General features: G+C 36.1%; 1 protein-coding gene across 1 annotated transcript; it reads right to left on the bottom strand.

Moving 5' to 3' along the window:
- Positions 1–3,527: 3,527 nt before the first annotated feature.
- On the bottom strand, positions 3,528–20,109 carry LOC121421308 (CD151 antigen-like). Its single transcript, XM_041615984.1, has 8 exons — positions 19,771–20,109; positions 17,992–18,957; positions 16,195–16,392; positions 11,329–11,403; positions 8,368–8,466; positions 7,413–7,607; positions 6,229–6,312; positions 3,528–3,623 (listed from the first exon to the last, which is right to left on the bottom strand). The coding sequence occupies exons 2-8, from the start codon at positions 18,088–18,090 to the stop codon at positions 3,567–3,569; spliced, it is 807 nt and encodes a 268-aa protein (XP_041471918.1). The 5' UTR covers positions 18,091–18,957; positions 19,771–20,109; the 3' UTR covers positions 3,528–3,566.
- Between the last annotated feature and the right edge of the window lie 2,852 nt (positions 20,110–22,961).

Below are 22,961 nucleotides of genomic sequence, written 5' to 3'. Positions count from 1 at the left end.
CCTCTCTGTTCTATCCCTCGTAAAATCCCCCCCCCCCCTATTCTCCCCTCCATGTTGTATTTTTCCTCCTTTGTGCCAAACTTTCTTTCCAATCCTATACTCATCTTCTTCCCCTTCATCTTTATTTCCCCTCTCTCTTTCTTGTGGCTTTTTTCTTTCCTTCCCTCTCTTTCCACTTCCCCCTCTTTTCTCTCTTCTCTCCTCTTTCTTCCTCCTTTTTCCTCTCGAAGCTGTTTTTTTTCTTGTTCTCCTATTTTCTCGTTCTCTCCTCTCTATCTCCTTTTTGCTGTCACCAATCTTTCTTCTCTCTCTTACTCCTCTCTCTCTCCCTCCCCATTTCCTTTCTCTTGTGATTGACCTCTTTGTTTAATTGAAGGAGAATACAACCCTAAAAATTCTCTCTTTAAACAATAAGGTGGATAAAGAGAACAAATAGAATTCTATCAAAACAGAGCCATTAATAGAGAGAGTTCAGCCAAACCTGGTCAAATGGGTCACCACCATGGCGCATAATGCTTTGTTAGGCAAGCCCTATTCAAAGGGCAATTCTATAAAATGATCAATCATTTTGTACGTCCGACCCCATTTTTCTCAAGTCTTGCTTCACTTCATAATCTGACCAACTCATTGTCCTTTGAGAACATAACAGACTGTCAAAAGAACAAGAAATCAGACAAAAAATTTTATGAAGGGATCAGACGTACACATTTTATGGAATTGCCCCATGTTGGTAACCCATTGAAATCAAGTAGGCCAAACTCTATCAATTGCTCTGTATCCAAACTCTGAGGACAGTCCTCAAATGGCAGGTTTGGTAGAAAAACTCTCCATATATTTTTGTACACAAAATTTCATATTTTGAATTTTTCCTCGATCATATCAAGGTGCAAGTTGTCTCCTTAGCACAAGATATATCATGGGAAAAATGTTTAGGCAATATAAGAATTTGAGTTTGCAAAAAAAGACATTCAAGCAGCATCTAGAGAAAATAGAGAAAATATGACATTTGTGTGCAACGAAATATGTCATTTTGAATCAATGTTGCCAATTTGAAGGTTTTCATAGAAAGTGAATCAAGACTTAAAACTTATATAACTAAGCTTGATTAAACTTTTGCAAAACAGTTTCACTCTATCCTCTCTCTTAATTAAAATGGGTATTTTCCCAGGTTTTAGTTGAATTAAGTAATCAAAATGAAAAAAAATAAATATGTAAAGAAAAGTTCTGAACATAGTTTATAATTATACTGAAAGACCAGTTTATTGCACTGCAAATAAAAGCAAATATCACATGTAAACATCTATTAAAATGCATTGATATGAACTTTGTAAATACATTCACCTCACTGACAATATAGCTGAAATTTGTAAAAATGTCTTGATTACAGTAGAAAAATAATAATAAATGCTCCAACAAAAATAATGGGAACTCAAAACAAAATGGAAGAGTGAGACAATTTACAAATCCTTGTATGAATATAATAAATCTAATTTCATTGAATACAACTTCCATACAACTTACATGTTCACTATAATATATATACTATACACATACAGTACCCCTCCACAATTTGAATTGAAAAAAAATATATGTTAACTACTAAATGAATATGTACTTTATTATGATTCTGGGGGGTGTTTCACAAATTGTTATGCTTTAATATGGACGCGCCCATGGTATCTAACGCGCAAACTTATTGGATTAATACAAAGTAGCGTGTGTCCTGTAAGCATGTTTTGACCAATTTGGTGATGCATTATATATACCGCATGCAATTGGAAACGTAAGTGCCATTCTAAGACACATTTTAATCTTTGTGAAACACCCCCCTACCCACCCCCTTGGTCTATCTCTACCTGAAATTTAAGCTCTCATTTACAGTTATACACATATACTACCAAAGAGAGCAGAGATTTTGGGTAAGCCCTCGATTCTACACGTCAGGAACACTCCCCAGGAAGTGGAGATAGTGCACATTAATCAAATATGAATGCAATCAACACAACAGCGTTATCTGCAGACCTTTTTTTTATTATTGAGATCCAAATAAACCTAAATTATTATTTCATGTCTTGCATTCACACAAGCTTACACTTTAAATTGAGCAAGTATCACAATAATCTGTGACAAAAAAAAAATTTGAGACAGAATCCGTGCACCACCTCCTTACACTTTACTTAGCACCACACACTAGTAAGAAGGGACTATTGATGTCCAGGGGTGTTTCACAAAGATTTAAGTATGACTTAAGAGTCGCACTTGAATGCCTAGTTGCGTGTGGTATAAAAGGCATGACCGCATTGGTCAGATCATGCGAAGAGGACTTGCACTTCTGCTTATTGATCAATAAGATTGCATGTTGCACATATACGCATCGGCATTTAAGTGCAACTCTAAGTCATACTTCAATCTTTGTGAAACACCCCCCCCCCGTTGTTTTATTGTTACATTCATTGTTATATTTCTGTTGTGATGACAATTCATTCTGAAGACTAGTATTATTCATCATTGTAATTGAAATTTTATGTCTTCAATCCCGGTTTTTAGCTATCTCATCTTAAAAAAACAAATTATAGCAGCTACATTTTTACCAAAAATTACACTCAACTCAATATGAAATGCCCCAATTTAAATAAGTAATCCAAGTTACTGTTTCGCTTATTTTTTTTCCAAGTCCATCATATATCAAAGCAAGAATTAATCTCCTTGACCTTGATCAAAGGCTTTGGCAAGGCGTTTATCTACATCTGCCACTCTCCACCCAGGTGTAGTAAATGGGTACCCGGTAGGAAGGAATTCATTAAATTGTCGCACGCACCCCGAACTATCCTCTGGAATAGATACAGTGCACTATCGCGCCTCGCGATTTCACCACGAACCGTCCGCTCTGTTACGATACCCACCGTAGCGTAAATAATTCACTTAAAGAAAATATAAAGATACGGGATGAAACTTTGGGACCTGAACTTTTGAACGAATAAACTGGTAAATAATTTGCTCTCCTTGTAGCTGCACTTATTGCTGGTTTAAAAAAAAGCTTTTCTTCAAATGTGTTTTCTGGAAAGTAACTTTCGCATCGAAGTGCGCAGAGAGGACGGTTCGTGGTGCGTGAGACGAAATGCTTGAGCATCCTATCATGGTAGCTGTGCTGAAACTGGGGTTATAGTATGCAGCACTTAAAAACATTGTATTAAGCGCTATATGAATGTTGCATGTTATTATTATTATCAAACTACATTAAGAAACAGCACTTAGAGTGAAAACACAATAATGAGTGGGTTGGTGTTTCATAAAGCTGTTCGTAAGTTAAGAGAAGTAAGAAGTAAGTTTACGACCGGTGATCATTTATTATGGTAAATGCTATACACAAAAATGTTAACTGGTGATGAAATAGCGCGTAAGAAGACTCACCAGTCGTTCTCAAAGTCACTCTTAACTATGAACAACTTTGTAAAACAACCCCTTGCTCTGTTACTTGGAAGATTTCTAAGCCATCAATCTCCTAAAGTCTTCATTTGTGTAGTTTCATGAAAGAAGGTCTTGGCTTATCCATACTTGATTGTCTCTTATCTGCTTCTTGGCACTTCCCTGTACAGACAGAATGTGAATACCATGCCAGCCAACTGGAAATAAAAATAAAAGGGAAAGAAAGAGAGAAACATCGATGATAGATACCAGAAATCAGATCAAGAAATAATGGTGGTTAGTCAGTAACTTCTAGAAGGACCATGACTTGGTCAGTTTATTTTGTGAGGTAAAACTTGAGAAAAACGGGGGGTCAGATCAACAAAAAAGGTTGATCATTTTATGAAATTGCCCACAGGTTAAATTTCACATTATTGTGAAATCATTTATAATTCTAAGCAACACATATAAGTGATCACTGGTTGCCCCTGAAGGAATGCATAGTCTTCAAAATCCTTCTTTTGATTTTTCGTATCATCAATGGGACTTCCCCCAGTTTGATACAATAGGCCTTTGATACATAATTACCAACCCTCAAGAAATTTACAATCCTCATCATCTAATCTCTTACAAATTCCAGTTGCTAAGAAATCATGCTGGGAGCGGGCCTTTGCTCACGCAGGGCCTAGCCTGTGGAATTCTCTCCCACAGAGTTTGAAAACCCAGACTTCAGTGACCACCTTCAAGGGCAACCTGAAAAAATACCTGTAGAAGAGTGTTTTTTTATATAGACATTGACTTATTGTTTAGACATGTATTATGTGTAAATAGTTTTTGTTGTTCTGCTCTGTAGCACCTTGAGCATCTAATCAAGATGGAAAGTGCGCTATACAAATCTCATGTATTATTATCATTAGTAGTAACTATTGGAATACAGCAGATTTCTGCTTTAAAAAGATAAAGTTTGGAGTCACTATAATACATTTCCTGGGGCCAGTTGTAGAAAGAGTTGCAATCAATCGCAACTCTAAAAATCAAGCGCAACTTGATTTTCAACCAATCAACAGCGCGCATTTTGGACTTGCGATTGATTTTTAGACTTGCATTTAAACGCAACTTTTTCTGCAACGGACCCCTGGAGTGGCATCTGGGCCCTGTCTTACAAAGAGTTACGACTGATCCAATCAATCATAACTCTATGGAAATCCATCAATGTCATAGTTTCTCTTGTAGGAAATTTGCAAAATGTTCTTCGTCAACAAAGAAGAACACATGAAATTGTCAAGAAATCAATGAATTTATATGGATATACATTCATATCTAGAAACTTTTTTGAATCATTATTATTATCATTTTTACTAGTATTATTATCATTATTATTTTCACTATCATTGTTATTATTATCATTATTATTGTTATTGCTGGCCGTCCATAGTTGCAATTGATCGGATCAATCGCAACTCTTTGTAGGACGGGGGCCCTGATCGTCGGTATCAGGGATGGAGTCGAGGCGAGTAGTTCTAAATAACGAGGCCACGAGAGAAGAACCTCCCATATACTTTGTACACGTGACTCAGGCCGAATCCGGCAAAAATGCCTCAAGGCCGGCCTTGACTACATTCCTGGGGCGGTATTCTCGGGTCATTTTATCTTTTAATTTTTTTATTTTATCTCTTAAAATGAAATTGGTAATGTGAGATGACATTTTATCTTGCGTATAAATTTTATCTTGCGTATCTAGTGGCTGCAACATACACATCGCGTATCTGGCCATTGTAACGCGAGTGATGTGCTTGCGCCCAAGTTACTTTGAAGAAAAAAAAACTCATAAGAGGGTAGGAGTTATTTTATCTCCACGACGTTCATTTCGTCAATATTTCTACATGAATTAACTCCAAATGTTGACATGAAAAGGAAGAAATATTATATGTTTATTGAGAACAACGCCACAACGTTATTCCTGTACAATCAGGAAGTATTTCATAAGATTTTCTTGACTAATATTGTCATTCTTGTTAAAAAGAAATCTCTGTATAAAAGACGTATAGTGCAAGCATATTTGAAGTCAATAAATTGAAGCAATCTCACTCCTTCGCCACACCTTGGACCAGTGTAATTCTAAATGGACCAGTGACGCACATACTGGGTTAAACTGCAGTAACCGGATAAGTAACAGTTAAGTTGGTGTAATAAACTGGGGGAGTTACAATTCTAAATGGTAAAGTTTAACTGGACCTTTTTTTTGCTGAACCAACAATTTTACTGCTCAGAATTGCCTCCTATGACAAATCCGGGCCCCGTCTTATGGACGGCCAGCAACGTCAACATCTACAAAATACAAATTTATTCAAAATATTCTCTAGATGTGATGTTCATTCATATATTTATCATTCTCTTGAAGATTCAGTGTGATTCTCTGTTCTAAAAAGAGAATTTCCTGTAGAAAAAAGAATATGACACTGATGGATTTCCATAAAGTTACAATTGATTGGATCGATCATAACTATTTGTAAGATGGGGCCCTGGTGGGATTTCAGAAACCTGTTCATCCTGGGAGAAATTTGACCAGCATGTTTTGTGTAATCTACAGTAGTTTTAAAAATTCCTTTGACTAGGGTGAATATTATTGGATTCATAGAAAGTCAACTAAGATCTAATAAATGTTTGTTTGCTATAATGGAGGTAAAAAAACTAGGTCTGCCTTTCGGATGATGTTCTGCGCCATTAAAAAACAAGTACCGGTAGACGAAACAGTGAAACCTAAGGATTCCTCTCTCTCTCTCTCTCTTAATAGTAACCCTGTATCTGTTGAGTTCTACTCACATGTAAAACAGATATACAAATCGCTACACCTCCGACGACACCTCCGTACTCTGTGACACGATTCTCTGTAGCTGTCAGGCACCCCTGTAAAAGTAAAAGATTATAGATTGTTGAAATGATTTTCTTTTCACCCACATCAAAACAAAAAAAAGATGCAGATTGCTCTACGACCTCTTCGTCTACCCAATAGCTTCATGCCACATGGTCTGGTCCTACATCTACTTCATTCACAATTGTAGTTCATCTATTATTAAGTATTTGGTCTAATTGGGTGTGTCGTGGTCTAGTGGTTATGACTCTCGTCCTTCAATCTGAAGGACGTGGGTTCGATTTCAAGCCATGGCATGTTTTCCTTCAGCAAGAAATTTACCCACATTGTACTGCACTCATCCTAGGTGAGGTGAATGGGTACTTGGTAGGTATTAATCTTTGAAACGCAGTGTGTAACAGCTGCTCTGCTAAAGCAAGGGTAATTATGCTGCATTACTGTTTAGTGCTTTCTGACAAAGTAAGTGTCAAGTGATATGCAAATGCAAGTATAATCACTATTATGAATTTCCAAAAATTTCATTCACCATTATGTCTAATTTCCAGTAAGGCTATACTTCTCTTGCCAATATCCACTTGGTCTATCAGCATTAAGTCTAAATGGTAAGATGCACTGTTTATGAATCAGATATTCAGATGACAAAGTACAAAATATTAAATTGGATGAAATTAGACTACATGTAAATGGCTTAATCCCAAGTGCAGGACAAACAACAATTATACAGAGCTTATAGTCCATTTGTCCAACATGGAGCATTGTGGCCCAGTGGATTAGTCTTCGGACTTTGAAACAGAGGGTCGTGGGTTCGAATCCCAGTCATGGCGTAATTTCCTTCGGCAAGAAATTTACCTACATAATGCTGCACTCGATCCAGTTGAGGGGAAAGGGTACCTGGTAGGATTTATTCCTTTAATGCTTTAGCGCCTACATGTATATGGCCGCTCAGCTACAGCCGGGGTAATAATATACATGTACCAAGTATATATTTTCAGCGCCTTGAGCACATAATCAATGTGGATTTGGCACTTAACAAATACTCTATATTATTATTATTATCATTATTATTTGTTACATGTATAAGATTATGTTTTTGTGACGTCATTGGTTCGGTACTATATGTTAATAAATTCCTCACCACATCATGTAAGTAGAGTCTATACAGGTTCTGGGGCCTCTCCAACCGGCAGATGACGGGGTCAACGCCCTCTCGACAGCAGCTTAACGGCACCACGTTGCGGGGTTTTAACGGTGATTGGTTCAGCCAGAATGCGGTCATTCGATACTCGATCACTGCTGCTACGACATCCCCGGTTATACCACAGCACCGGAACTAGGAGAGGGAGAGAGAGGAAATAAGAAATACTTGTAAATTTGCCTATAAATGAGTTTCTCATAAAACTACTTAAAAGGAAAGTAGTTGGGTCAAATAATATCTGATTGATATGTAAAAGTTATTATAGACTTGATTTTTTTCTAATTAAAATAAATACATAACTACTATATTTGTCCTGAAAGAATGTTCTTCAAAATAATACCATTTTCATGTAGTACATGTATATCGCTACTCGGCTGATCCAACCTTGTATCTCAAAATCTAAATAGTCTGATGACAGCTACATGTAGATTTGAGAGTTATAACATGGGTAGCAACCTTCTTTGTCCTTGAAAGAGTTCTTTGCAGGTATTAGGAGACTGTTTTCAGACAATGAGTCTGCCGCTATTGCTACATTTTCAAAATACAACCTTTTCTAAGGTCAAAATTGTTAAATTTTGACATACAAGATTTCATCAGCCCAGCCATGATATGTTTAAGATTGAATAATCTGGAGGTATTCTTTGCTGTTATGTAAAATTTGATTTGCGCCAAAGTAAGTTATGAACCCATATGTCCATGAAGTCATAACTGTACATGAGTTGCAGAGAATTTCATTATAAAGTACCTATTAAATCAACATAATAGATACTAAAACAAGGGGGTTTGTCTACAAATTCTCATAATTTGATTGATACTTAAGGTAATTTCCATGAATCTACAAATCAGTTTTTGACGTGTAAATTTTTTTCAACCCATTCATTAAATATGCACTCACCCTTTTCTGTATAAAATCATATGCCTCTGTGTATTCCTCCCCACCTTCTGCTCCGTAATTATCTCTCAGCGACCATGTCAAGTTCTGCTCTGTTTCAGCCTGAAAAATTATAAGAAATGAAATTCACATAATCATTTATAAATATTGATTCATCAATAATATCATAGTGGCCCATTTTATGAAGTCCATGATGTTTAACTCAGGCCATATGGTCTAACTTTATGCACAAATTATTGGAGGCCAAAATGTCAGAATTTGTTTAGGTTGTAAGTTTTAATATATTAGAGGTCAAGTCCACCTCAGAAAAATGCTGATTTGAATCAATAGAGAAAAATCAGACAAGCACAATGCTGAAAATTTCATCAAAAACGGATGTCAAAGTTGAGACATTTCAAAGTTTCGCTTATTTTCAACAAAATAGTTACATGAACGAGCAAGTTACATCCAAATGAGAGAGTCGATGATGTCACTAACTATTTCTTTTGTTTTTGTTTGTTTGAATTATACAATATTTCAATTTTTACAAATTTGATGATTAGTACATCCTTGCCTGAACCACAAAATGTTAAAATAATGGAATTCCACGTGTTCAGGGAGGAATGAAACTTCATTTCACATGACAATGATGAGAAAATAAAAATATATTCATATTTCATATCATAAAATACAAAAGAAATAGTGAGTGATGTCATCAGTTCCCTCATTTGCATACTGACCGAGATGTGCATATAAGTTCTGTTTTGTGAAATGAAGCGAAACTTTAAAATGTCATAACTTTCTTATTTTACTTCCAATTTTGATAAATTTTTCAGTGTTATGCTTGTTGAATTTTTCTCTTTTTATTCAAATCAAGCTTTTGTTGGGGTGGACTTGTCCTTTAAAAGTTCTTTTTCTCCTTATTTTAATGGTTATAAATAAAAATTATTTCAATTAGTATTTCCATACAATTATGAATTATTTGAGTAACAAATAAGCTGAAAAATTGTACCACTACTTTAACTCTTCATGCGTTACGTTCGCATTATTGCACATCCGTAGGCGTGTTTCGTTCGCATTTTTGCACAACCACACATTTCCCATAGACGTCCCCTGTCCCATTTTTTTTCGAACAATTGCATGCCCCAGAGCGTGGCTAGCTCCAATGTATAGCCTGGCATTTTTGTATACCATACATGTGTACCAATCGATTGATCGCGCGTGCGACATTAGTTTAGCGTTCGACGGATTATCGCACTTTACAAATTACAGAATCTTTGACTTTTTCCAAAAAATCAATACATCCTGATCACAGCCGGAAGATCATTGAAAAAGGAGAGGATAAAATCAATAAAACCCTCCTCACAAACAATACCATGGCCAGGTTTATTGTTAGGAGTCTGTGACTCATGGCATGATTGTGAATGAGACCCTAAAATAATGCAACACAAAGGGGGTATACAAGTGAACGCATGAAGAGTTAAGAGATTAGCATCACACATGGCTATCCATAGTTGAATCACAACATACTTTAGACAAGAGATTACATTAAGCTAGACTTGTGATTATGAGTCAATGACACCAATGTATAAATACCACACAAGGAAACAGAAAAGGAAAAAGATGATTCATCCACTCACTATTTCTTTTGTATCTTCTAGGGGGGAGGGGAGAGAGTCATCAACATTTGTCATTTGTCAACTACATCACTAGTTGACAACTAGTCCAAGGTTTTGTGACTGAAAAGCACTGGCCTTCAACTGTTACTATGGTAACTTTCAAATAGCCATGACTTGTCAGTTCAGACAAGCTTCAGAAAAAAAAAAGCAATTCCCTGGACCTCATAACATAATGTCCAAGGTCCGGGGTTCAAATCCCATCACAGCACTAGCGTCCTTTGGCAAGGCGTTTATCTACATTTGCCACTCTCGACCCAGCTAGGTGTAATAAATGGGTAACTGGTAGGAAGGAATTCCTTGAATGCTTGATGTGCCCGATCAGGGTAGCAGTGCTAAAGCCAAGGTAAATAGTATGCAGCGCTTGTATTAAGCGCTATATAAAAAATTGCATATTATTATTGTTATAAAGCTTGGTAATTGATAATGGGGATGGTTTCTATGATTGATTCCATTGATTATTGTGTATGATCAATCATAAATATAAACCTATCGCCAAGTTTCATGTTACAGTGACTAGGGCCCCATCTTACCAAGATTATGATTGATCCAATCAATCAAAACTCTATGGAAATCCATCAGTGTCATAATTTTTTTCGACAGGAAATTTGCAAAATGTCCTTTGTAAACAAAGGAGAACACACCAAATTGTCAAGAAATCAGTGGATTTATGGATATACATTCATATTTAATTTTGTTTTTGAACAAAGCTGCATTTTGTATGTTGACTTTGCTGGCTTTCCATAGTTACGATTTATCTGACCAATTGCCACTCCTTGTAAGACGGGCCCCAGGGCTTCGTAACACAGAGGTTAGCGATTAATCACAAATTTGAAAGATGGATTCTGATTGGTTCCTAGTCGATCTACTGAGCAAATTGCGCATGCAACGGCTTTCCTGATAGGCCATTTTATGTAGTGATTAATCGCTAACCTTTATGTTATGGGGCCCTGGGGGCCGTTTCATTAAGCTGTTTGTAAGTTAAGAGTGACTTTAAGAACAACTGGTGAACCTTTCTTATGTGCTAAACCATCACCAATGGAGTAGACATATACATACCATTTACCAAAAGAAAGGATCACCAGTCATTCTTTAAGTCACTCTTACATGTATCTTACAAACAGCTTTATGCAACACCCACCTGGACAGCTTTTCTTTTATCATTGAATACTCAAAGAAGAACCATTTTTCTCACATGTAGTATATATATGATACATGTACTAATGTGCAGTTGTAATAATAATATGATGACTTCATCTCTGAAAGACACAACAGACTTGATTTCAAAACTTAAAACAAAGATACTCACGCTTGCTAAGAATGCCAATCCCAAAATGCCTCCAGAAAACTCCACCACGAACACTAGCAGAAGGAAGTAGAAATACTGCAAGAAAAGAAAATATTATGGGAAAATATAAATTTTAATAACAAAATAAATATTCAACAGTTGTGGGTGAAAGTCAAATAATTTGGTGAAGAATTCAAATTTTATCAATCATTTTAAAAGAAATAGAGATCTCTATTTAATAACAAGCGGAATGCCTCTGGCCGTCTCACCTGCACCACGCGGTTCAATATAGCAGCTAGTGCTGACTTTGAATACTACTCTAACTCGCACAAGATGTTCAGTGATACATGGTTACACTTATGTCCACTTTTTATGAACTAGACCAATAAACTTACAGAGATATGATGGTTATTCAACAAAAAATCCCAACATGGCCAAAGTTCATTGACCTTACATGACCTGTGACCTTGATCATGTGACCTGAAACTCGCACAGGATGTTCAGTGATACTTGATTACTCTTATGTACAAGTTTCATGAATCAGATCCATAAACTTTCAAAGTTATGATGGTAATTCAACAGATACACCCAGTTCGGCCAAAGTTCATTGACCTTTGACCTTGGTCATGTGACCTGAAACTCGCACAGGATGTTCAGTGATACTTGATAACTATAATGTCCAAGTTTAATGAACTAGACCAATAAACTTTCAAAGTTATGATGGTAATTCAACAGATACCCCCAATTCGGCCAAAGTTCATTGACCCTAAATGACCTTTGACCTTAATCATGAGACCTGAAACTTGCACAAAATGTTCAGTGATGCTTGATTACTATTATGTCCAAGTTTCATGAATCAGATCCATAAACTTTCAAAGTTATGATGGGAATTCAACAGATATCCGCAATTCGGCCAAAGTTCATTGACCCTAAATGACCTTTGACCTTGGTCATGTGACGTGAAACTCGTGCAGGATGTTCAGTGATACTTGATTAACCTTATGTCCAAGTTTCATGAACTAGGTCCATATATTTTCTAAGTTATGATGACATTTCAAAAACTTAACCTCAGGTTAAGATTTCGATGTTGATCCCTCCAACATGGTCTAAGTTCATTGACCCTAAATGACCTTTGACCTTGGTCATGTGACATGAAACTCTAATAGGATGTTCAGTAATACTTGATTAACCTTGTGGCCAAGTTTTATTAACTAGGTCCATATACTTTCTAAGTTATGACGTCATTTCAAAAACTTAACCTCAGGTTAAGATTTGATGTTGACGCCGCCGCCGCCGTCGGAAAAGCGGCGCCTATAGTCTCACTCTGCTTCGCAGGTGAGACAAAAATGGTCTTATATGCCCGAATTCATAAGGGTGATTTTAAAAATCATTGGTTTATGCAGATTTCCTGTATAAATTATGCTTAAGTATATTGAAAAAATGTCCAATGCTGAGGCAAGCGTTTGTTGCTGTATGCCGAATTAACGCCTGTTGCCATGGTTCAGCATGCATTTTCATTATTAACGAGTCTACCGTTGAAACTTTTCAAAAGCCACCTTTGTGAATTCAGGCAATAATGTCAAAACCAAGATTTACATTATTGGAGCAAAAATATGAACTGTTTGAAATAAGATGAAATACAAAAGGGAATTACGGGTGTTATTACTACGATAGTACACATCAGATGGCAAAGATACCATTTTAGTAACTTAAATGTAATGGGGGCCCTGGGCTCCGTAACACAAAGAATGAGCACCGGACAGACTGTATAATTGGTGGCAAATGATAACCATGTACAATCAATCATGAACATCAATTGTAAGATCGATGTCTACATTAAGTTTTGCGTGATGGGACCCAAATGGAATCCCAAAGAAGGAAAAATCAGAAACAATGTTTCCTAGTTTGTTACCATAATTATAAGAAACTGTGCTTGGTAATTAATGCTTGGAGACTAATGAGCCGTCTCATACTCTCTTTATTTAGCTACTTGCATCTATAAATAGACGTCTTTGCCTCAACTGTCAGAACTAGTCAAGCGAGGTCAGATTGTCATCGGGAAGGAGAACCTCGTACCTGAATGAAAATTACAATGTTGTTTTAAAGGGGGGGGGGAGCTCAACCTGTTTTAATAACAGCAGAAAATGAGAGAGAAATATTATTGAAGGATTGATCAAAATATACAGCAAATAATTAGAGTTATGAATTTACTTTTTTCACAATAAACCGAAATACAAGCAGCTCTTTCTGTGATATAAATTCAATAAATTGATAATTTTACTGGTTCAGGAAGACTGAAATTTTCATCAAACAATATATTGAATGAATACTGAAATAATTCACAACTTCAAAAAAAAAGGTAATTTACATTTAAGTCAAATTTGGGAGCAACTTAAAAGGGCATCACAAAATTAAAAAATTCAAGAATCACACATAGCTTTATCATTCTTAATAGGGAAAATTATACTTAAACCTTTAATGACCTTTGACCTTGGTCATGTGACCTGAAACTCACAAAGGATGTCCAGTGATATTTGATTACTCTAATGTCCAAGTTTCATGAACCAGATCCATACACTTTCAAAGTTATGATGGAAATCAACAAATACCCCCAACATGGCCAAACTTCATTGACCCTAAATGACCTTTGACCATGGTCATGTGACCTGAAACTCACAGAGGATGTACAGTGACACTTGATTCATAATATTTTTTAAGTTATGATGACATTCCAAAAACTTAAACTGTAATTAAGATGTTGATGTTGATTCCCCCACCATGGTCTAAGTTCATTGACACTAAATGACCTTTGACCTTTGTCATGTGACATCAGACTCTGGCAGGACATTTGGTAATACTTGATAAACATTATGTCCAAGTTTCATGAACTAGGCCTATATACTTTTTAAGTTATGATGACATTTCAAAAACTCAACCTTCGGTTTTAGATTTGATGTTGACGACGCAGCCGCCGTTGGAAAAGGGGCGCCTATAGTCTCGCTCTGCTATGCAGGCGAGACAAAAATGAAACTGCAGTGGAGCCTCTGGAAAATAAACCTCAAAATGCAACAAAAAAGACCCTGGCAAACTATAGAAGAGTCCCAGAAATTCCCATTGGGCCAAATCTAATTGTAATGCAACGTGGACAATTTAGGTTTTTTAGCGTGCTCAACAAGTAGACTCAATTTTTCCCTGCAACAAACATCAAAGGGTATCATTTATACCCTTAGAAGTGAAATGTCAGCTGTGTTTTTCACTCCATTTAACTTCTCAAGGTACAAGGCCTTGTCGCCCTATCAATACATCTTATTCTAATGCTATCTGGCTATTCCACAAGCACTTCTTGAATACGTAGCATCAACGGTTTGCACTGCTGATGATGAGTAAGCCAACCTATCCACAGACGTCCTGACAAACTACGTCATGACCTCATATCCTCTGAAATAGTTCTGAATCATGCACTCAGTATAGTCTTGATCTCAAGACCCTTGTTTCTTTTATTTATTGCAAAATAGAAGCATGCCTCCAAACTTTCAATAAGGCTATTACTTCCCAATTATTTAGTCATATTACATACTCAGCCTGGGAATAATATCTGAATGCCTCACCATAAATTGAAAGTAGACAGTCCTTAGAATATCAACAAGTTCTCTATTTGAGTATTTCTTCCAAATAACATTTTTGAAGTTCTAATATGCACTCATGCAGTGTTTCTACTTTGAAAAAAACTTCCCGAATTCCAAGAAATCTTCATATTTGGAGCATTGTGGCCCAGTGGATTGGTCTTCTGACTTTTTTTTCTCTTATCCTCTTAATCGAGGTATTTATTCACAATAACATGTACATTTATATACAAACAATAAAAAAAACCAATTCAATTCAATAATGCAATAAATCTTCATATTTGGAGCATTGTGGCCCAGTGGATTGGTCTTCTGACTTTGAAACAGAAGGTCGTGGGTTCGAATCCCAGCCAATGTGTAATTTCCTTTAGCAAGAAATTTATCCACATTGTGCTGCACTCAACCCAGGTGAGGTGAATGGGTACCCGGTGGGAAGAAATTCCTTGGATGCTTGAGCGCCTAGGCAGTCCAGCTAAAGCCGGGGTAATAATAATATCAGGGCCTGCTGGGAGAACAGTTTTCATAACTGAAGTGGCTTCCCTGGGTAAATATACCTATATTATTATTATATTTTTCAAGCAATTTATCTCTTCACTCCCTGAGGAGCATTCTTCACTCATTTTGAAGCCATGCTAAAGCAGCGGTAATAATAAACATAATCATGTTAAGCAGGGCCTACTGGGAGAACAGTTTTCAGAACTTAAGTGACTACCCTGGGTAAAATATGACGATATTATAACTTTTATTATTATAGGAATGTACTGGAATTAGAGAAAATAAAAAAAATTCTTGGAAACCTGTCTCACCATCTTCAAGAGACACTTCTCCAGACAAGCTCCGACGCATCCCAGCAGAGACACAATTCCACCTAAGACAATGGCCATAAAATAATTGCTAAACAAGTGTTCATGGCTTCTTCACTCCTTGGGGAGCTTTCTTCACTCACCATTTTCAAGAGGCACTTTTTGCTTGATATGCTCCAACAAATTCCTATCATATAAAGCTTAAAACAATAGTGTCTAAAGCACTTTACCGATCCGTCATTACCCCCATTCATATCAATCACATTTAATGTACACACACATATTTTTCCCACTCCCTGGGGAATATATTTACATCTAACATCTACAAGAAGCACTTGTTCTCCAGACGAGCTCTGACGCATCCCAGTAGAAACACTGAGGATCATGATACCATCTTGGACAGTGACTTTGCCCCACCAAACTGCACCTTCTTCACTCCCTGGGGAGTATTCTACACTCACCATTTTCAAGAGGCACTTGTTCTCCAGACGAGCTCCGACACATCCCAGTAGAGACACGATGAGGATCATGATTCCACCAAGGACAATGGCCTTGCCCGCCATCTTGAAAAGGTCGTTGCCGAGGAGAAGCGCGACCTGCTCGTTGATGGGGTCCAGCTGCACCCATACTCCTATCGCTACCATCGCGACACCTGTGAACTATGAAATAGATAGCAATAAATATGTTTAGGTGACTGCATATCACACAACTGATCAAGAATTAAGAAATGCAGTAGGGATAGCACTTTCAGTCAGTATTGGTAAAATGCATACATTTGATAAGATATTGAAAATGGTTAATTACCTGGTAATTACGTTACCCTGATTAACCCTATCTAGGCCGTGGTATTTTGGGAGTTCATGTGGCCGGGGGGGGGGGGAGACCTCCCAGGCCCCCCTTGAGATCTTGGCCGTCGACTGCGTGATCACGCTGAAAATTGGCATGAATCGCAATTAAGTAATTATGCTAGTTTATGCATAATTAGTATGCGAAATCATACTTTTTCCTCTAACTCCCTAGTAAATGAAGTTCAAAATGTTCTAATTTTTGGTATAGAAACTCTTTTTAGCAAGTGTGCTATGATTCACAAATACAACACTCGAAACAGTAAAAACTACATATCTGGAATATCGATAAGCGATATATACAGCATGGAACTCATTACTAACTTTGATTACGGAGAATGTCTTTTTGAATACTTTAAAAAAATCTTAAAGTTTATCTGTTGTCTTTAATCTAAATTTAGATTTTAGCCTATAATATTAATTTTGAATTTTACCTGAGAGAGAGATGGGTCGGGGGGTGGAGGAGTTGGGACAGGGGGCAGGTGGGGATAGGGGGGCAAGGCGTTGAATATAAATACATGCGCCATCTATTATGTTCTATCTAATATTATTATTATTATCATTATTTTATTTCTATTTTGTTAACTTTTGGACTCCTGCCATTTACAAGCTTTCTTAAAAGCTTTATACAGGTGTTCCATTTTCCATTTATTTCTATCACTTACAATATTTATTTACTATGCTTATGTATTTGATCTATTTTTGTATAAACATGTGTATTTAAATGTACTATTTTGTTGTTTTTAATGGATAAGAATAAATGAATTGAATTGAACAAAATTGCAACATCAAATCATTTTTCTTATGTATTATATTGTTTTTTTGCAATTTCTTATGTATTTCTTTGTTTTTTAACCTTTTGTTTTTCATTGTTTTTTCAATGAAATTTGTTGGGGACTCTTCTGAGATCATAAAACGCATAAAATAAATACATTTAAATCAGCAAAACTTAAAATAATCATACATTTATGATATTTGTTTGAAAACACAATTTGCATTGACTTTGTACACAAAATCACGTTTTTGGACAATTTTTTATCTGACATGCACATGCAACATAATGTTGCGTAATTTCGGAAGAACATACCCGGGTGATGCAAAATTGGTCTCAAAAGTTGCGCAAGACTTGAAAGTAAAAAGTCAGTGAGCGGCACGGTCAATAAATTTTGCGCGGCGAAAATATTGCGCGAATCGTTGAGGGGGGCCTCCGAGGACCCCCTCCCCTCGGCCTAGATAGGGTTAAATATGACATTATCATGTTTGTGAAATGAAAGTGTTCAATGATAGATCAAACATGATTTCTCAGTTAAAGAAAAGGGGGATATAAGGCACAACACTTCACATGTTGGTAAAGAAAATTACCTTGCCCTGGTGGAACTACCCTGTTACATGTGTATACCAAGTCATACTCACCACAAAGAAGACATTTAGACAGTAAAGAACGACCCGATAGCACTGTCCTTTCTCTGATAACGGTGGTTTGGGAGTTGGAGGATCCTCTTCGATCTCCATCACGAGTCTCTCCTTCGGAGCTATGGTGGCGGTTGTTCCTTCCTTCTGTCAATCAATAAGTTTCTTGTTCACTTTATCACAGGACCGGCCCAGAGGCTCCCTGAAATCGTTCACTGACTTTTTTCAGTTGGTTATTCCTATCCTACTATCGGTCAATCACTGAGTCGCTCGTTCCCTCCTTCAAAGGTCTAGAGTCAGAAACTCCCTGAAATCCCTTGTCTTGTCTTCCTTTAGTTGGTTCTTCCTTTCCTTCTATCAGTCAATCAGTAGTCACTTGTTCTCTCTATCACAGGACAAGTGGCAGAAACTATCTGACAATGTATACACTTTCTTGAATTGATGATTAATTATTCCTATATATGCTTTCAATCACAAGAAAATTTAATTTCTTGTTCTTCCTTCCTCCTCCCTTCTGTGGTGCTTAATTATTTCTTGTGAAATGATGTCAGTATTATTATATTACTGTTGTATCTCCTTTCTCTATCTGATATGGGTTTTTATTGTCAGTTCCTCCCTCAATCGAAATAACTTCAAAGCAATATGTATTCCCTGATCCTCCCTTCAAACAATCTTTCTTTTATTTGTTCCTTCAATCATAACTTCTCCTTTACCTCTTAATCAATTGATTTTATAAATTATAATTTATTTATTAAGATTAGATGGTTGTTTCCTTTTAATTGATAGAAGTTGTGTATTTTCCACTTTGTCTTTACTTTTATCAGTTAGTCGATCTTTCTATCATAACATCAGATCTCATATCTTAAATTTAATTCTTCTGTTCGTCTGTCCATCTCATCGCACACTTTAAAGTAAATCTTGTTATAATCCTTTATTTCCTTCTACAGTGGGCTCTGGATGGTAAATTGTCTGTATAAATTGACAAATGAAAAAACACATTATGAATAATGGACTAACAAGAATATAATTCGGAAACACAATGACGAAAATGAAAATACTGCAATATTTTGAAATGCACACAATTCCAATACCTTAATTAGTCTATTATTCAAATGCAACATACTATATATTCTACATTTAAATATTTCAAAAAGAGAAAGGAAGTTTTTGGTCAATATAATTCCTATTGTGAGTGAACAGATTACACATATTTTTTCCAAATATTAAAGAAACATATACAAGTTAAATCGTCATACAGAAATGTCAAATTATGATGACAAACTACAATCTGGGCATAAAAGAAACACATATTCATTCAATATAAATTACAAAAAAGTATTAGAATAAAAATTTGAAAGGAAAATACTTTTAAACATTGCATGATTTGACATAAATTTAAAAGATATTTGAGATTTCTTTTTTAAAGAATACATTTAAACTTATTTCATTCAGTTTTGTTTAAAAAAGTAAAAACTTATCAATGTCTTCCAAGGGGCCCCATGTGTATTCAAATTACAATACAAACAGACACCCAACAAAGCATATAAGATGTGATTTGAAAAGAGCAACGTTTGTTCTGATAAAGTATGGAAATTTTAAACTAATTATCAAATGTCACATTTCTATTTCTATAGAAGCCACATGTACTTGCGTAGGGCATGTAAAGACCGGCATATTATTTGAAATCTAATTATGCAAATCCTGCAAGCGGATGCATCTTATTCAAACACAGGTAAACTAATTTAAAAAGGGTTACTAAAACCAAAAATTAAATCAACTCACCTTCGACTTCTGCTGTTAACTATAAACCACCGTAATACTCTTTCCCTTCCTCGATAACTCAGCAACAAAATATCACATTATCAAATCCAAATAAATCCACAATGGAATAGCCTTTCCAGATGCTAAGTTCAGCAATAATCAGAACATTTGATGGGCAGAAACTTCCAAGTTTATTACTTCACAGTCATTTGGGTGTAGCACAGCTCAAGTTCAATTCATGCGACGACATCTAGGTGTATACATAAACCTGTATATACCCTTGTACAGTGTCTGTATGTACATGTTCAACGTATGACGCATCTATCAGCGAGTTTACATACAGAGTTTTCCCTCGTAACCCCCTTCCTCATTCCTACGCACTAGCTAGACTTATTTTTTTCTTGGGTTATAAGCTACTTCCTCTCAAGTAGGAAGAACGTATAAAAGGCACAAAAGCCTCCCTTCCCTTCAATCCGAGCCTTCAATTTCCTCTCTAAGAATGCATGAGATACTATACACAGATATATCACCTAATGCTATCCGATTTCTTTCTTCCCAGATATTTCTTAACTTCATAATGATATCACTTTGTCTTTTTACTGTCTTCAACAAGATTCTTTTTTAATACATGTAGTTAAACTAAGAAATTCTCTATTTCTAATACAATACATGTATTTGCACAAATTGATGTTTCCCTAAGCCCTGGAGAAGAACAGTCTGTTGGCTGGGGTAGGCTCCAATCATAGATAAAAACAAAATGAAATTTGTCCTTCATCCAAATTTTGCATGTTCTATTCTTGAACAGGTCACCTGATCTTCTGGGGAGTTTGTATTCATAATTTCAATTACTTTTTACCTTTTGCCACTGTTTCTTTTGTTTTTTATATTACATTCCAATCTTATATACTCAATATCATCTCAATATTGGTTAATCCTAAAAAGTGTTACCTCGTATTGTATACATTTATTATCATTTACGGCAAACGAATTGCCTATTTGCAACTAGAAAATACTTTCACGCCAGGCTATGTATAAAATACTCGACTTCCTGATATTTTTTTTTAATGGCTTATCACTGCAATGTTTCATGTTTTATCATTTAAGGCAAGGTACTCTGTTTACATTGAAACTTTCAATAAAAATAGAACACCTTAAATTATATATTTAATCTTAATTTGTTCCATCTTTAGGTTATTCATTTTCTATCATTCATTATTATTATTGTTATCATTTATTCGCATGGGCGGAAATCCCAGGGGAAGGGGACATGTCCCCCCTACTCAAAATAGTAGGGGGGACACAATATCAAATGTCCCCCCTAATATTTTGGGTCTATGGTGATGCTAAGAAATATATCACTCAAAATGGGAATAAAACATGCGTTTTGGGACGAGATGACCTTTTTCTTTTTTGCTTGTCAAATATATTTTTCGTCAAAATGACCTTAAATTTTAGGTAATAGCCTTTTTTTTTGCTTGTCAAATTTTCCAGACCCTTGTCCCCCCTACCTTTTGGGAGAGATTTCCGCCCGTTTATTCGGCATAATCAAACATTATTTACTGTCATTCTTGGCAGATGAGTTGCCTGATTGCAATTAGAAGTCTCCCTTCACTCTCAAGAAAGCTATTACATCCCAATAAATGAACATCCTGAAACTTTACTCTTAATTTGACAGAGTTTGACCAACTTGTCCAGCTTGGCGACTAATCCGGGGCTAACGATGATGGCATGTCACACGGCTGAACAACCAATCTCATGGAGCTATAGAGGACATGTGACTCATGTACATATCGTCTACTCAAGGGATTTCTTTACCCTTTAGATGATCACTTCAAATGGCTTTAAACTCGTACAGTACCTACACACTCTCTCCCACTATATCTTTCTATCACTCACCCCCTCTCTTCTCCCTCATTTATCCTTTCTTCTCTCTCCACTCCCTCACTCTCTCTTTCTACATGTTTCTATCATTAAGCCTCTCTCTCCCTCTCTCGCCCCTCTCAATCTCCCTTCTCTTGCATTTTCTTCCCTCACTCTCTCCCCCCACCCCATCTCCCTTTCCGAAACTTTCTATCATACCCCTCTATTCTTCCTTCTCTCATCTTTTCTTCTATTTCCCTCTGTCTGTCTCTCCCTCTCTCTCTTCACATTTAGTCTTCATCTTGCTTTATCTTATTCTAACCTCTCAAATTGTATTTCTCTCCTGTCTTTTCCTTGATCATTGCTTTCTTCTCTTCCCTCTCCTTCTTATTCCTTTATCTATTCCTGCCTCTCTCGCTGTAATCATTTTCTCTTTATCTTGCCTCATCTTCTTTTCGTCCTTTAATCTATTTCTTTTCTCTCCTGACTTTTCATTAATCTTTCTCTTGTTCCCTCCCTCAATCCTCCTCCTCTTCTTCTTTCCCCTCCCCTCTCTCTTTCTCCTTCCTCTAGAGCTGCATTATGGGTGCATTTTACCCCATTTTCCTTCCTGAGTAGACAGGCTTAAAGATTGATATCAGCTTTGGAAGACTATCATTACGTATCAGCACTCTTTTCATGAAGGTGCCCTTCTTCATGTGCATAAACAAGTGCTTTTGCATACTAATTAAGAAATAATTTGTGTCAGTTTGCAAAAACTGTACATAACCTTCAATTACTTTTATAATTAATTTCAATGAATCAAATACTATGCTCATAAATGGATTGTAGCAAAGATAATGATATCTTCTAGTTTCATTGAATAAATTCCAACTTTTGAAATTACAAAAAACCTTGAAAATAGTAAAAAAAAGGGTAATTTGTGAAAACAATCCTAAAATTGATTTTCCATCATAAGTGTAACAGGGCAGGTTTGTAAAATATAGAAACCATATAGGCAATAAAATAATGTACCTGTTTGTCAGTCTGACTCCCATTTTTCTATATTCTTGATCAACTTAATGAACTGTTCAAGTCATGATAATTTGACAGCATTATTTATTTTCATATTAAATTATAGAAAAATAAGTTGATCCCACATACAGAGGTGCGGGAGGGGGGGGGGTGAACATCCATACTTCAGGGAAATGCCCATATGATTAAATTAAGTTTATGGAAACAATTAAAAAGTAAATTTTAATTTCAAGGGTAAGTTCGTATCTAGATCACAATTACCTTTGAGAATAGCTAGGAGTACTATGTGAATAGATGATAGGAGGAAATATGTGTAAATATATCAATTATTAACATTT

The sequence above is a fragment of the Lytechinus variegatus genome, chromosome 9, assembly GCF_018143015.1.
Source record: "Lytechinus variegatus isolate NC3 chromosome 9, Lvar_3.0, whole genome shotgun sequence".
Taxonomy (NCBI): domain Eukaryota; kingdom Metazoa; phylum Echinodermata; class Echinoidea; order Temnopleuroida; family Toxopneustidae; genus Lytechinus; species Lytechinus variegatus.
The sequence above is the reverse complement of the archived record's forward strand: the minus strand, read 5'-3'. Positions and strand labels throughout refer to the sequence as shown.